The sequence below is a fragment of the Stylophora pistillata genome, chromosome 3 (genome assembly GCF_964205215.1).
Source record: "Stylophora pistillata chromosome 3, jaStyPist1.2, whole genome shotgun sequence".
Lineage (NCBI taxonomy): Eukaryota > Metazoa > Cnidaria > Anthozoa > Scleractinia > Pocilloporidae > Stylophora > Stylophora pistillata.
Genome location: NC_142521.1, coordinates 14047942 through 14064860, shown reverse-complemented (window position 1 = coordinate 14064860; position 16919 = coordinate 14047942). Strand labels below are relative to the sequence as shown.

General features: G+C 37.2%; 1 protein-coding gene across 4 annotated transcripts in view; it reads right to left on the bottom strand.

Moving 5' to 3' along the window:
• LOC111330963 (transient receptor potential cation channel subfamily A member 1) overlaps positions 1–16090 on the bottom strand; it is a 40665-nt gene extending 24575 nt beyond the window's left edge. The window contains exons 1-4 of one of the 4 annotated variants that reach the window (XM_088751773.1): positions 15890–16090; positions 15449–15641; positions 3371–3479; positions 265–440 (exon numbers count right to left, since the gene is read on the bottom strand). In XM_088751773.1, the coding sequence (XP_088607899.1) occupies positions 265–440; positions 3371–3479; positions 15449–15601 (438 nt within the window). In that variant the 5' untranslated portion in view covers positions 15602–15641; positions 15890–16090. The other 3 variants (XM_088751770.1, XM_088751772.1, XM_088751774.1) reach the window with 3 other exon arrangements.
• Between the last annotated feature and the right edge of the window lie 829 nt (positions 16091–16919).

The window sequence follows — 16919 nt, the reverse complement described above, 5'->3', positions numbered from 1 at the left end:
TTTCTACATAAGAAATGCAAGAAAAGAGAGAGTTCTTGCTGGCCGGTGAGCTGAAATTTCAACAATTCAGCAGAAGAAAGTCATAGAAAAAAGAAAAAACTAGTTGGGCGCTACTACAAACTGAGCTACAAAGACACACGTTAACAGTGTGGCAAGTTTTAAAAGGTTCTTCTTTCCCGTGAAGGAATTTGATCTAAATTTTTGATGAAATAAATATCATTTGACCGGCGGATTGAAAACATTCTCTGTGATAGAGCTACACACCAGCACTATATCAAAGTTTCCCGTCCTTGCTGCAGTGTGTAGCGCTGTGTCATCTCTGTCGTCATGAGCATCCACATCCGGTTTGTAGCGGAGAAGACAATGGACAATATCAAGCTTCTGTGCCCCCACGGCGCAGTGCAGTGGTGTCTTCCCATACTCGTCATGCGCATCTATGTCTGCCCAAACATCAACACAAAAACACGATATACACAATCAGAAAAGACTTCTCTTAAATTTATTTCTCTAGTCTTGAGTACTTCAGAGTAGATCGAACTGATGAACATGATAAGCAATTAAGGCACGGAGTGTTTCGTTCCTCTTTGAAAAGTTTATTATGAAAAGGTGTCTTTGTAGGTTCCCTTAACCTTTTTATTAGTTCAGATAACAACCATAATTCATTAGGAATATAAAAGTGAGATGACAACTTACCATGATAAAGCAGTTTAGTAATTATTCTTGTTATCACTATGATTGATTACATTAATTACTTCATAATTCAATGACAGATTCATTTGAAGACTCAAATGTATTAAGTTACAAAATCAGATTCCGATTCAAACTGATTTAATCTCTGCAAACACAAAGTTTACATTCTATAATTGTTTTTAATGGCTGATTCATCCAAGGAGAAAGAAATTGACGAACGACTTGAGATTCATTATTTACAAATAACGCGCGTATCTCGATCTTTTGCGACACTAAATGAAAGTAGTCTGCTCCCTAATCAATTAGCTCCACCCAGCGGCATCTTGAACGCGAAGCTGCCAAGAGTATTTTTCTCTCCACCCCTCCCCCCTCCCCTCCCCTTGGTTGGGGTGGGGGGTAGTCCACGCAGGTTACCTCTCAGTTTCCCTTCACAGTTCGCCGGTACCCTTTTAAGCTCCTCAGTACTGAGGGAGGGGCTCGGAAAGTCAATTGTTTTGCTGAAAATCACATCACAATGGCGGCAACCTATCTTGCCTCCGTCCAATACAGTAGCTAGATCAACTAGATCAACCAACTAGATTCTCCTTTCATGCAAAGCCGACAGGGTTCACTAACATACCTTTCTCTCGCGATCAAATCGACAGTCAATCTAGAGACTTATACCTCATTTACACCAGCAAAATATGGCTAGTTAAACTGGATAAAGGCTGATGGTTTCGAAAGAAACTGTTTGGGGCTACGTCGGTGGGAGTAGCAAAATAATTTGGATATATCAACAAAGTTGAAGTGGTAAATTGGCCACCGTAATGATTACAATAGCTGAAGTTTCGAGCGTTAGCCCTTCGTCGGAGCGAATAGAGGAATTGTGGGTTGTGTGTGCTTTTAAAGGCAGAGAATGGAGCTACGTTATTGGTGGGAACATGGCAACGAGAAAAACAAGAATAAATTAGTGGAATGAAAAGCGTTCGTTGATCCCTGTGGGATTTAGACTGTCGGTTTGAAAGATGAGCTTTTGTCCAAGATTTTTACGGCTTTCCGTGCTACCTAAGTGTAAGGAAAGACTGCAGATTGCCATATGTTGCTTAGAATGATTAGGTAAATTAAAATGTCTAGCGACTGGTTTCGATGTGTCCTTGTCATTCCTTTCCACGTCTCGAAGGTGTTCTCGGAATCGGTCACCTAGTCTTCTGCCTGTTTCGCCGATGTATATCTTTTTGCAATAAGTGCAAGTTATGCAATAGATTACATTGGCGGAGGTGCATGTGAAGTGATCGGTGATCTTAATGGATCGTTTAGGTCCCGATATTTTATCAGTGTTGTGAATGAAAGGACACGTTTTGCATCGTGCACGAGCGCATTTAAAAGTCCCTGGTTGGTCATTAGTCTGAAAAGAACTTCTGACCAAAAACTTTCCTATGTTTTTGTCGCGTTTGAATAAAATGAGCGGAGGCTGCGAAAAGATGGTGCTTGTCTCTGGATCGTTTTGAAGTAATTTAAAGTTTTTGAGAATGATGGATTTAACTGAGTGGTTGTGAGGTTGAAACGCGAGAGTGAATGGAATGCGGTCGGAATCTTCCTCATGCGACGTTTGTAAAAAGTGCTGAATGTCGGGGGTGGGCGCGGTGGTAACCCGCTTGAACGACAGTTCAGGGTAACCACGTTTATCGAAAAACTGGCACATTGACTCTGATTTGGGGTGGAAATCAGAGTCATCACTGCATAAACGACGAAGTCTTAGAAACTAAGAAAAAGGAATGGAATTCTTAACGTGAGATGGATGCGAAGACGTATATAACAAGTAATTATGCGAGTCTGCAGGTTTGTAATACACACTAGTGCATAAACCGTTACCTTCAATTGAAACTTTGATGTCTAAAAGGGATAAAGAATTGTCAGAAATTTCCCAGGTATATAAATATACCTGGGAAATTTCTGACAATTCTTTATCCTTTTTAGACATCAAAGTTTCAATTGAAGGTAACGGTTTATGCACTACACATCGGCGAAACAGGCAGAAGACTAGGTGACCGATTCCGAGAACACCTTCGAGACGTGGAAAGGAATGACAAGGACACATCGAAACCAGTCGCTAGACATTTTAATTTACCTAATCATTCTAAGCAACATATGGCAATCTGCGGTCTTTCCTTACACTTAGGTAGCACGGAAAGCCGTAAAAATCTTGAACAAAAGCTCATCTTTCAAACCGACAGTCTAAATCCCACAGGGATCAACGAACGCTTTTCATTCCACTAATTTATTCTTGTTTTTCTCGTTGCCATGTTCCCACCAATAACGTAGCTCCATTCTCTGCCTTTAAAAGCACACACAACCCACAATTCCTCTATTCGCTCCGACGAAGGGCTAACGCTTGAAACTTCAGCTTTTGTAATCGTTACGGTGGCCAATTTACCACTTCAACTTTGTTGATATATCCAAATTATCTAGTTAAACTGGGTTTAACTGAATGAAAATTAGAAACAGAGAATTAAAATTTTTTTTATAGGATCTAAGTAATCGCTAACTTGTATTTTCAATGTCCTACATTTGAAGTCGACAAACATCGGTTTAAGAAGCTTCCATGAAGAAAAAAAATAAAAAGTGCTTAACGAAGCTGCTTTAAAACATGCTTGTGTTTTGGTGTTAATGGGGTTATTAGATTACAAACTTTTTCAGTAACCTTTTCCGGAGGAGAGAAGTTGCTCTACATCAGCTTCCTTTCCATTCAGTACAGCTTTGTGGAGCCCACCATGATGATCTCGATTGTTAAACCGTAAATTGATTCTTCCCTGCAAAGTTGATATTTAAAATGTTTGTTAGCAAAACAATTCAAGGGGCGGTTTACGACTGAAAGTCGAAAATCAGGGTCGTGTAATCACAAAGTCCGAATTGAACAAGGCAAAATCTGACTAGCAGAAGCTGATCAGAAGTGAAAGTAATCACCCATATTCTAGCTGCCTGTGTTGTGTGTAAACACAAATCACAAAATCACGTTTTGCTTTTGCATATGATCAATGAGGAAGGAGACACGAGGTCTTTGACCCTTTAATTCCTAGAGGAGATCAACGTGTAACTTCTTCTTATAATATCCGTACGATTTCCAGCAAACAGGTCTTGAGAATACTCAAACTTATCAGGTAGAAGTTGTCATCTTGATCTAACACCAAATTCTTGTAACTAAGAGGGGGAGCTAGAGGGGAAAATTAACAATCAGATCTTCGGAGTTAAAAGGTAAAAGCAGCCGGTAGCTAGGTACAACTCAACAAATCCCAAATAACTTTTATCATTAATTTTATAATTTCTCAATATATTAAAGATATCATTTCTTTTCTATCTACTTTTCTCTTTATATTTTCATGTTTCTTTTTCATCTGCTTTGACTTTTCTTTCTTTCTTTCTCTCTCTCTTCTTTACCTAATAAAACTCCTTCCAGCAAAAGTGTTCGGAAATCTATAATGGAAAGTTTTTACGAAATAAATTTTACTAAATCGATCAAGCTTCAAACATGTCTCCACGAAATTTGTGATTGGCTCTTACCAAAACAAAAAACAAAAATAACCAAAACAAAGCGCGTATTGCGAGGAGTGCGAGTGGGGTTCTCGCGCGAAATTTGCGCTTTGATAAAAGTCGTTAACACTTCTATTTTAATATTAATATCTCAGTTTTCTTCATCCAAAATACACTGCTCTATTTAATCATGTTTTTTTTTTTTTTCATAACCATTAAACGCTTCCTTACAGCAAATCAGCGGGAGATTGCTGAGCACTAAGCGAATATATTTAACCCTTCTCACAGCCTGTTTCAAATATAATTATTAAGTAAACGTCAAACACCACGCTTGATTTTCAACAGCTGCCTCACACTACTGGATAAGGGGCGAACATACCTTATCGGCAAGACTGCTCCTTCTATTAGCGCCTCTCGCCGTTATTTTGTTATTCTAATTCAGAGTTATCGAAAAGAGCCACGCGCCAAAATTACCAGCCGAGGAGACGATGAATTATTTCCAAGGCATCAGTCCTTCCCGTATTTAAAAATTAATGTTACATATGTCAAAATGTACAAGTAAAATAGAGTCTCCTTGTAATAAACGGATTTAAAGCGATTACAGAAAAAAACCTATGGTTTATATTCGTATTCGCCGTCGTAGCGACAAAATAGTCAGGGATCGCTCCGTTATAAATATTCTGAAGATCGTTTTCATCATGTTCTAATTAAAGGGATCTTTGAATGATGACTTTTCGTTTTTCCGGCGAAAATCCTAGCTGCCACAATTAACAGCGTTGTACATCAATTAATTGTGACACAAGTAAAGGGGGAACGGAAAGTTCTTTTCATTCTGTTTTCTGTATCACTGATCTGAAATCACTTTGCAAATAGAGACCATTCCTGGGAGAGTTTTGGCCCTTAGATATACAGAAATCAAACAATGCAAACTCATAAACATAGACTGAATTTTGAATAACTGAAGGGTTTCCAATGAAACTGCTAACAGGTACGCTGGTAAGAAAAATATAAAAAAAAAAATTTACCCGAAAATGTACAAAGTGAGCCAAGGTCTGCCAGTTTTCTTCCTTTGCGCTTCTCCCATCATAGCTTGAAATGCGCGTTCTCGAACATGTTCCATTTTCTAAATTCAGCATCTTAATCCCTTGTTTTTCACACGTAGCTTTTCCTTTTATCCTCGTCTTTTCTTTCCAATTCCGAATCTGAAAATGGTTTTGCTAACTTGAAGTAAAATTTCGTGTGTTTTACGCTGTACGTAGCTTAGAAATTTGCTTGCGGCAAGAAGCGTTTTCTTCAGGGAAATCCGACAAATTTTTCTTGTGCGGAAATTAGGGAAGCTCGTTTTTCATGTACTCGACCAATCGAGAAGAGGCAGATTTTCATATTTACCTTTCACACGGCATATTTGCATCTCTAAACTACTTGCGTCGGACGAAAATTAGCATATCAAAATTGCTGTTGGCAGAACAGAGAAGCTGAATAAATCTGAAATCCGCTCGAAAACGACACTTTTGTTTCTAAGCCATTTCTCTACTGAAATAAAGAAATGTGTTCCGCTGAAGCGATCTACGTGATCTGACCACAGCTGAACAAGATAGAACCTCAGTTTGAAAAAGGATCGCATCAGCTCCGATGATAAAACATAACATATGACACTTGCTAGTACAACAGAAATCTCATTGTGGTACAAACGGTGGGTAAATAGCAAGCTTTTAGCGGTTTACTTGGAAAAACGAAAACACCCTTGTTATTCATCTACAGTAAGTGGGCCTCAAAGCTTAAACATATTTTGATCTGTTCTTAGACTTTACTGAATAGAAGGTGTTTCTCGATAATCCGTCAGTATTTATAAAAGAACTTCAGTAGTTTTTAGTTATAATTCCTCTCTTAGTAAACAATTAATCTGTCACTTTAAGATTGTCATGTATGCCTAAAGTTATCGTAGTAAAAGAAGAAAAATCCTGATCATATCTATTTAGGATGAGAGCGACTCAGTGTCTCAATGGCATTAAAAAAAAACAGAGCGAAACTGGTTTCAGAAAGAATATTTTATCGATTCATCTTTACAAGTAAGTTACTAAAAAAACTGATTAAAAACTGCGTGTTCATTTTCTTTCTTGCCTATAACTGACACCCCGCAATAATTTTGTTTCAAATTAAAGAGCCAGGTCGTGAAATCCTGCAGTGAGCTGTCAAGGCGCTTTAGAAGTCACGTCAACATCTGACATCAAAGTAAAAGCACTTTTGCTGGAGCGCCTTGAGCGCCTTTCAATATTAAGATAATATGTCAATTGAGTAGTTTGTCATGATAGAAAACCTCAGAATGGAAAGGAAAACGAACGAGAGTGACCAGAATAAAGAATATTGACAAGGTTGTTAATAAAAATCATAGAAGCTTTAGTCAGCATGTTTGCAAGATGCGCGTAAGATAAGCGTAATCTTTTCCCCAAATTAAGTCCACTTGGGCCGTTTCCGCTCGAGTTCGATGATAATTTACGGACAGGTAGCTGTGAAAAACCGAATAAAGAGATTTAAATCTCTGTTTAATCCCTGTTTAAGCTCTGCAAATTTTATTATAAGAGGTAAAGTTTGGTGTGTGCGTTCCAAAAAAGTCGTGAGTTCGTGGCAAAATCCACCAAAGCTTTTTGTGGGCATCAATGTAAAATACTGAAAAACCATTCAAACACAGCTACATTAAATATGACGTGACTGTATGATAACCGAAAATGAGAAAGGATCACGAACTGAATTTAAGTATGATAAAGTACCTTCAACAATGGAAATTAACAATATTATCAAAGAAATGGATGAGTTCTTTGATACCAAACGGGTGGTAGTAACTGTAAGCTATTAGGTCGCTGATGTTCGCATAAGTCCGCGAATGTACTGACGAACCCGTCAATTTTCGATCCACGCTGATCGCGCTCGCGACTTGAAAACATCTGTTCGCATCTTCACTGTTCGGTCGGAAGCCGTTAATGGACGAAACAAAAAAATCACGTTTACCAATGTCAACGGCCACACGAGGACGTGTCGCAAATGTTAAAAGACGAAAGAGGATAAGAAATGAACCAAGGTGTTTAAATACGTGCACCACCATTGCTTTGATCGCTCCAACTCTCGCTTGAAATTTATTTGACGACACTCTTGTGAGCAATTCATAAGCAAAAGTTCAAAGAAGTTAACTGAATAGATTTAAAACAAGAAATGTGTTCAAATAATTTATTTATCTTCATCTTTTTTTAACGTTGCCAAAGAAAAGAGAAAAGGTGAAAAGAGATTTATCATTTTTTCAGGCAATAGCGATTGGTTCGCCATGGTCACATGACTCGTGCTGTCGTAACCTTGCTGAAAATAGTCAAACTGGACCAAGAATGGCAAAACCGAATTAAAAACAAAAGTTCAGTCCTTAGGTTACTTTTTCAACTCCGTTATAACAAAAAGAGAAAGAATCTATGATAATTTTTAGATAATTACAAAACAAATTTACGCTATTTGTCTAAAGGGCTGCATCTCAGTTTAATAGTAGCGATCGTCTGTTAAAAGCCAAACCGAGCATTTCACCCTTCCAGAACATTTTCAATGCAGTTTTACCACATGTCATGTGTTAAAAACAAGTTCAATTTTTAACGAAAGCATTATTGTGTAAGATTAATATACGGGCGCACTTATTACAACTTCTACAAAACCGTGCAAAATCACTTGTAAAATATCTTTCCGGTAGTCATAAAAAAACTTCCCATAATATCATAAAACCTCCTCAAAGTATTTCAAGAAACCATTTTAGTTTTGTTATTTTCTATTTAAAAACAACTGAGCTAGAATTCCTGGTTTAAATTTGCACAACTATGGAAGGGATCGTCCGACATTGTGAAAAATTGCTTTTCTCTTTTGCTGATAAGGAATGTATTTTTTGACTAAAATCTTCATAAACTGGATTGTTTCCGGCAAGTGAATATCATTTCAAGAAAATAGCGATGAAACACAGCACCCGGCCTAAAAGGCCGTAGATATTTTTATGATATCTCAAAAATGTTCAAAATTGATAAATACTTTCTGACAATTTTGGTAACCTATGAATAATCCAAAACATATTGCGATGTTTAAAAACTCAATTTGGACCTATTTTTTTTTTATCGGCGCAGTTAAAAACGGGCCTTTGAGCGCTAAAGCGATTTTCGCTCGGAAAAAAATTATTTTACAAAATTTCCAAAAACCAAGGTGGCTTCGATTACTTATAGACTAAGACAGATTCCTGGGAAAAGTTTGAAAGAAATCTAGTTTTTTAACCGAAGCGCATCGTACCGCTTTGACAGACTGCCTCTTAAATGCTGAAATTTAGAAACAAGAGGCCTTGCTCATATTTGTTAACAAATTTCAACACAGTGGGTAAGTTGCGAGAGTTTTTACAAAGCATTCAATCGGTGGGAAAAGAAACAATATCAAAAAAACTAACCACAGAAGTGTTACTCATTCTCTATAGCTCTTAAAATGAATAAAGACAAAAAGATAGATATCCTGAAAATCTTTAAAGCCGTTTCTATGGATGAGCTGTAGATCCAAGTCCTGGATTAATTTGTCAAAAAGTATTTAATCCTTAAGCAAACAGCACATTACGGTTTGCTTTTCGCGAGAATTGCTAACACAGACGTTACATACTAACATGTTTTGTGGTCACACAAAGCGTGCAAATAAATTTTTCGTTTAATTTTAAAAATTGTCGCTCAATGAATCTGTAATTGATTTTTTACCGTCACAGCATGCTGCAATTTGTCTCGCTCTGTTTTTGCAGTGATTCGATCCTTTCGAAATGTGTCATTTAACTTTACGCTTGCTACTAGCAGATTTTCGGTCTCGTTGAAGCTTCTCAACAGTTGAATGCGTTGTTTCTGCATTTTGAGGTGCAGATAAATTTTGAAAAAAACCTGCATTGAACGGAAGTTATCTCAATAACTACACTAAGGATTGAAACCGGCGGCTTCTTGCCGCCTAAGGAATAAAAGAAACATCGATGCTTCAGCTGCGAAACGGATGTTTTCTCGCAAAGGTGGGGGTAACCTGTACTTAAAAATATAAAACGAAATAAGCTTAATTGTCCGTAGATAGTTAAGATGAAATTTCTATGGAAATGGGACTGACAATGTTTTTCGTAGACAATGGAGTCGCTTACAAAGCCACAAGAAGCAATTTTTTCGGCGTTCTTGTATTTTTTTTTTTTTTTTTTTTTTCAAGTGGCTTTTGCACTAGTACTTAAATTATATGACAGCAAGGGCTTAAATGTGTGAATCTGCGCTATTAAAAATGGCACAGTTTTCCGGATTTTTGTCAAATAGAGGTCGTTGTATTGGGTCACTAATCTTCAAAATGGAAATAGCGGAAATTAGAAGAAAAAACTCTTGGCAGAAAGTCACTTTTTAAAACTGCAAAATTATCCGATGGAAAAGAACGTAAGCTAAGTATAAAGTAGAAAATTCGCGAAAAATAAAATAAATAATACGAAAAGTGCTAAAAATAATGGCCTGATATAAGGACTGTGGAAATGGACGCGCTAACTAGTCATTCGATTCAAAAATTTTATGTCATTACGAAAAGGTTATTGCAGGTGTGCTGATTGAGTGCGTATTCAAAATCAACAGGGCTAGATCAAGAATTAAGACGAAAAAATAAAATTAGCTCTAAAATAAAATACATACCATGGGGAATTTTGAAAGAATATAGCAACAAATGAGGAGATTTAATGACATTTTATCAGTTGACCACCACTTAAAATTATTGCTTTCGAGATCACCGCCATGGACTATTTCATCGATTGATTCTGTTCTTTTTTATGATTAATCGTACCTTTATCACGGCTAAATTGAATGCGTGTCGAATAAGTTCTGGTGTGGAGAGTCGATTTCCTTCTTCGTTTGTTGATCTTCGACTTCGATTGTTTGAAAAGGCACCAGAGTCGCTATCGGTGTCTGTTTCGTTCTCCGATGCGGGAAAAAAAGATTCGACCCTCAAACCGCTAGGCGTCCCCAAGGAAGATTGCATCTTGATTTCAACGCCGTTTGCTCATTATGCGCGGAGTTTATGCAGCCTGACAACTGTTGTCTGAGTAAACGCAACGTTTTTTCGCACAAAATGGATTTTGGTCGAACTTCGCATGCGGTAAGGTAACTGCTGATCAATATCTTCTATCACGGAGTGAATTTCCCCTCACAAAAATGCACTTATTTCGGAAGTATGAATAATGCATATAGCCTATATATGTGCATTTTGATGTGTCATATATTCACATCAAGCTCTGCATTGAACAAAGCAATATGTCGAAATTAAACCAGTCCATCAGACCTATAAAATAACAATAGTAATAGCCATTACGAAAGGGAGTCCAATTAGGCTGCCCTTGCTTTATGATACGAGTATTTGAAATTTCATTTCTGTATCAGCAAAGTTGATTGACAATAAACTTGAGTTTCATTTATGATTTACATGTAAAAACCAAAAGCAATGAAATTGCCAATAAAAACTTAATCAGTAAATCTTATGAGTTCACGATTTTATTTGTCATGAGTACCTCACGGATGGGAAACATTGATATTTACAATAAAACGTATAAAGTTACGAGTGGAAAAGCATGAAATATGAAAAATTGATTAATTACATGAAGGAGATAATTTGATAAGCAAATGCAAAATTTACCATACGGTGCGTCAACATTTTAGATAAATGAATGGTCGAAGTAATCTTTTCCCAAGTAGTACTGAAACATGCTTAGTGTAACCATATAAAAGATTCCCTTTAAATACTTGGAAACGTAAGCGGAATCACAAAAAGACAATCAAATTTGTAGATGAATTTGCCTGCCACATTTCATATGCCAAATTCGATGAATCTAATTTTGGTCTGTTAGGAAACTACGGAGGATAAAAGTGGAATGACGTATTCCAAATTAACTGCCAAGTTAACGACTAGGCTAGAAAGAACATATTTCGTTCAAGTTCCGCTTATTTTACATGATTCCACGGTTTAGGAAGAGAAATAAACAGAATTTATCGAAGTCTCCGATATCATCTTGATGTAGTAAAATTAGATTAGTTACGTAATATACACTGAACAAATTTAACACAATTTTTGCGTGTATCAGTTAGTGTAACGAATTTCACTTTTCTCTTGAAATGATATCGAGATGATATATCGAAACGAAGTCCAATGCCTCTAATTTTCATTCTTGAATGTTTGCCAAAAACCACATTAATTCCGTCGTGTATTTATTCTAGAGAAATCTACTCACAAATAAACCTCATATGCAACAACAGCAGCGCAATTGGCCAGCAGGATTAGAACAGTGAAACAACACGTTCTATAATTGAAATGAAATGCACTCCAGCAGTCACAAAAAAAATTTCCAATAAGACCACATGTGCAGCTTAACAGCTTGATATGAAACATTAGTAAGCGATTCCTCGACTGAATTAACTGATTAAAAATGTTGAAAACAATATATGCTGTTATTCAGTTTGGTCGCTATAGAAATTATGTTATTCCCGTAACCGTTTATTTCCTTTTTCACGAGAATGACAAGAGAATGGAACGAGCTCTCTAGCATCTCTAAAAGCTAGCAAAAATACAAAGGTACAAGGGCGTAGCCAGGGGGGGTCCTGGGGTGCCCGTGACCCCCATTTGGTAGGCCTTCTTCAGAGCAAACAACCTACAATATTCAGGTGGCGAAAACGCCATAACAATATCTTGGCCGTAAAAGCCATTGTTGAAAAGCCCACTTTTATAAAAATTTTTTTTTTGGAAAGTATTTTCGACAACGGCTCTTGTATTTAGTTAATATGGGCCTTCATGCCGCGATAATACCACTGAGCCCACGTACTGATACACTCGGGAGAGCGGCGGTGTAAATGGTGAGTAGCCTCCGTGACCCCCCCCCCCCCCCTCCCCTTTGAAAAATCCTGGCTACGCCCCTAGGCCCACAGAGCTACACTGAAAAAGCCTTATTTATCTTTTCTAAGTTGGATTCGATCAAATTATTTTGTGTATTATCCATCATGTTTCTATCATGTCTCTGCTGGAGAATATCCTTCACCGGGAGACCCCTGACGTTTAATTCTCTCTTTTTGTTTTATTTTTATTCATTATCTTGCAGTTTATATTAAAATCTGATCGTGTTGTTTTCTGCTGCTTTTTTGTTATTTGCAGGTTAAGCATTTCTAAGCGTCCTCTAAATAAACGTCGGTCGCTCTCATCGTCATTATCATATTATTTTTACTATAATTGGAATTATTCTATTTACAGTTATTATCGATAGAAGTGATTTTGACAACAAAAAAAAATTCCCTGGTTTTCCTAGCTCTAGAGAAGCACTCAATTCAGAAAGAGGGAAACACTGGTGCATGTTAAAATTCTGAAAACCGGCTAAAAGTTCTATCACGATGGATGAACCACTCAAAGTAAGGATCAACACCCAAGATTTAAGACGACCCTTGGAAAATCTAAACAAACTAATGACCAAAAACAAAACCAGCTGAACGATTTTCTTAAAAAACAAAACCGAAAACTAAATGTCAAAGACAGTCCTGAGAAACCGGAATCATAGACTGGGGATACAAAACTAGAGATTTTTAGGGGGCAAAGAAAATTAAAGGCAATTCTAAACTCAAAGAAGAAAATGGTGCTCAGTGCTCTCTCTACGAACAACGCAAGTGTCATGGACTGAGTATGAAAACTGATTACAAAAGGAGTGACTAGATCGTGAAAAAGAAACGAACTGGGACTATAATATTCTCTTTCCTTGGTTCGCGATATTCACGTACTGCTAATCTTCGTCGGGCGAAGAGGTGGAGTGATAACGTTTCGCCACATTTTAAAAGCTCGTTTTTAATAAAAATAAGGTACTCATCAAAACGCTTTGAAGTGTCCCTTAATATTCCAAAAATCTAGTTCACTTGATTTGCGGTCAATTAATATCTTTCAACACGCAACGACAAAGTCTACAGTTTTATCAACGGTTGTTTCAATGATTACGATGCCTTACGCGTAATCATGACTCTTGGAAGATCATCAGCCTAACACAAGCAGCAATTCAGGTCATTTCAGCCAGAAGCTATCCACCCATGAAGTGGGGGCATTGGGATTTCTGGTTTTGCTGTTTTGGTTATTTTTCAAATCGGTTTTTCGGTTTTTTTTAGTGTTTGATGCAGTTTGCGGATTTTCCGTTTCTTAGCAACTGGAAGTGAAACTAGAAATTTCTAAGCGAGGACATTTTGAACTCAGTGGAAAGTCAAAGAATCCAAAAAGAGCCGTTGAAATTGATCGAGATTTTTGGGATCAAATGTCAAACCTGAACCGATTGAGAATTTCCTTTATGTGTATTAATCCTCAAAATGGCAATCAGCATGTATCAACAAGGTTGAGATCATATAAGTAAATAAGACTATTGAAAAGACTAAGTGAGGTAATGAATAAAGGCTGATAGTTTCTAAAGAAACTGTTTGGGGCGGCGTCGGTGGGGGTAACGAAATAATTCGTTACAATTCCTCTATTCGCTCCGACGAAAAGCTAACGCTCGAAACGTCAGCTTTTGTAATCGTTACGGTGGCCAATTTACCATTTCAACTTTGTTGATACATCCAAATTATTAAGTGAGGTAATCATGATTACTGATCGTCGCAATTACACGGCGCCAAGCCAGCTTCCAAACGACTTCGCCATTATTTCGAGAGTTTTCCGGCTTACTTGTTCACAAATTCCATGTCTTGTGACTGACTAATCAGGAACGACAAAGATGGAGCTGCAAGACCTTGTAACAGGGTTTTGTTTGGTCTTTTCGGCGAGCCAGAATCCATTTGGGGCAAGATCTTGGAAGTTTTGATCAAGTCGTAGAGACGAGATTGCAAAAACTATAAAATTTGAAAACATAGCGAAGACTGCCAATTTTTTCAGCTCAGATCATTCTTTCTCCTTTGAGAAGGAACTCTCCTTGAAAGAAATTCTGATATTTAATTAAACAATCCTTGCTTTTCCAAAATTTTGGCCAGCTTTTCATTGATTGTGAGATTCTTTTAAAATTCATATTGGTCATTATGTAAAGACCCTTTCTATCTTATTGCCCCGCAGCATGTAGCAAAAGAAAGAAGTTATATAAATATATGTATCTGGATGTTACAGCCCACAAGCCATTTGCATGTCAAGGGATTCTGACTGTATATAAGTTTACTTTCCTTCTTTAAATAAAATCTAATTTATAACGTAAGCGAAGCTCTCTCAGGTGTAGCCACAACGTTGTTTGACTTTTCGTTATGATTCGTGTTCCCTTCCAGTTTCCGGCGCACATTCTCGATAAACCGCGCAAATATAATGGATACTATTTTTGATTTTGAACCGCTGTTTATGAATTTGTTAAATATTTTCTTTGATCGCATAGAGGTTTTTTTCAATAAGTAGCTCAAAAAAAAAAAATTCACTGAAAGCGGCATAAACATTGGTTCCAAGTTCAAATACAGCCGTCGAAGTCTGCCTGACTTTTCTTTACACAGCTTCCGAAGTTTCTCCTTGGAAAAACAGATAAATCTGCATGTTCCAGTTATAATTTAAATGCATTTCTACCGAAAACACCGAAGCCAGTATTAATTATAACCTCATCACAACTCTCTAATACCCTCTTGCTTTAAATGCTATGTTCGGTCCTTTTCGCTATGGAGGTGTTTTCGCGTGTCATTAAACCAATTGTAAAGGCTATGAAACAAAAAGATGTCGAAGACCTCTTCACTCTTATAATCATGAAAATGGCCTCAGCTGAATTTTGATTGAGAAGCCTTACGGCAAGAGAAAACACGGTGCGGTATTTATGATTTTTGAAAAACACATAAAACAATTTTTTTTTGGTGGTGGTGCAGCAGTACGATGATGACGCGACTTTCATGGCGAATTTTCTTTCTTTCAGGGACAAAAAAGAAGCAACTCAGACCACACATTTAGCCTCAAACGTAACATGTAGCTGAAGTAATATTCGCCCATATTAGTTTATTTCCATTCTAAAATGAGCCTTTTTTAGCAGAGCCAGCTCTAGAAAAAAAAACATAATGCACTCAACGAAAATGATAAATGAAGATAAATCTGCTTCCTGACAAATCTCTGATTGGAATGAATGTCACAGAGTCGTATTGCAGCAATTATTTAAAATGCGCGATTTTCAGTATGTGAAGTTCTTCATATTGATTTGAAAAAAAAGAAATTATAAAGTAAATGAATTTCTCACCAATGTTGCTAGGCTTGGAAGACGGCAGTTGGAGCCCCTTCGTCTGCCGACTTCCATCGGCGGGCTAGCTTCTGGAGACTCGCTTTTTCCTTCCATCTCTCGGCCAATATTTGCGGAACTTTCCGGCGTTAGCAACATCATAGGGCTCTCCATTTTCCAAATCGAAGCTATTTTTTTGTTCGCTCTCTCATGCCTTTCCATAACAAAAGTAATTTCGCAGCTGATTAGACGGAATCAAGTTGCCATATTTTCCCATAAAAACTACGGACACGCCAGTGAAGGCGAGCGGACGAATTTTGTTCAGGGCAATTTCGACTTCGTGTGGTCGTTAATTTTCCAAGCATAAATACTTTGACAGTGGGACAATACAACCCTTTAAATTGCCGAGCAATGCAAATTTTGCGGGTCCAGTGTTTGAAATTCGTGTCAGTCCGTCCTTACCTTGAATTAATGACTTGTCAAGGAAATCGAATTCAAATAGATTCCTACAACTGGATTAAAGCCAGGCTTAAATTTAACAATCGTGGATTTTCATCGATTTAAGCACCATGCGTACTTCATGCGAATGCGCTGACAGAAACTTTTCACACCTCCTGAGTGACAACGAAAAAAACTTGATCAAAAGTTATATTAGGCCAAGAGTTTCGATTTTAATTTTTATGATTGAACTGACTACACAAGCTGAGGAAAAAAAAAATAACAAGATAAGACATTATCATAAAGTTAATGGCGTTCAGTTAAACCAAACAGGTGCATGCTAAGAATAAATCTAGATATGAACAACAGAACCAAAACATTTGATAGGCTCACTAACCTTAATTAGATTTCCAAACTGCAGGTTTGCCGTGTATGAACCTAACATAAGTGTGCGGAATTTTCTTTTTTGTTTCATATATTACACGTAGTTTATATATATTTCTAAGCCGGTTAACAGCACGATGCCCGTTGTACATTTATATGCAAGGATGGTTGATATCCAATTAATTAGAAGAAAGGAAATTTCAGCACAAGTTGGACTGTGTCACTGAAGCATAACAGCTTTAAAAAAAAGGGAAAAAAAGTAAACAAAACAAGTGACACAAATTGAAAGTTGTAGCTGATGTCAGGATTAAACGCTTTACAATGACTTCAAGGTAAATTCAAGGGCTCCGTGTGAGTAAGTTTGCCAACATCAGCGGGCAAACGTAAAAATTTTGTAAAATCATTATTTTTTTTTACTAGAAGTCTTCCTTCAATTATTTCAGCACTAGTCAAATAAATGTCAGACTTAAAGGCGAAGGGGTCCTTAGTTTAAGCATTATTGCCTCAGTGCTTCAGAGATGACCCCCAAGTGAGCCACGAGCATCATCTAGCATCCTTTTATTTTTCAATCCCATTTGAAGGAAAACTCAAAATAACAATCCTGATTGCAAAATTTCTCCTTTTTGCTCAACATGAGAATCAAAGTGTGAAAGTTCCCAATGGCTTAAAT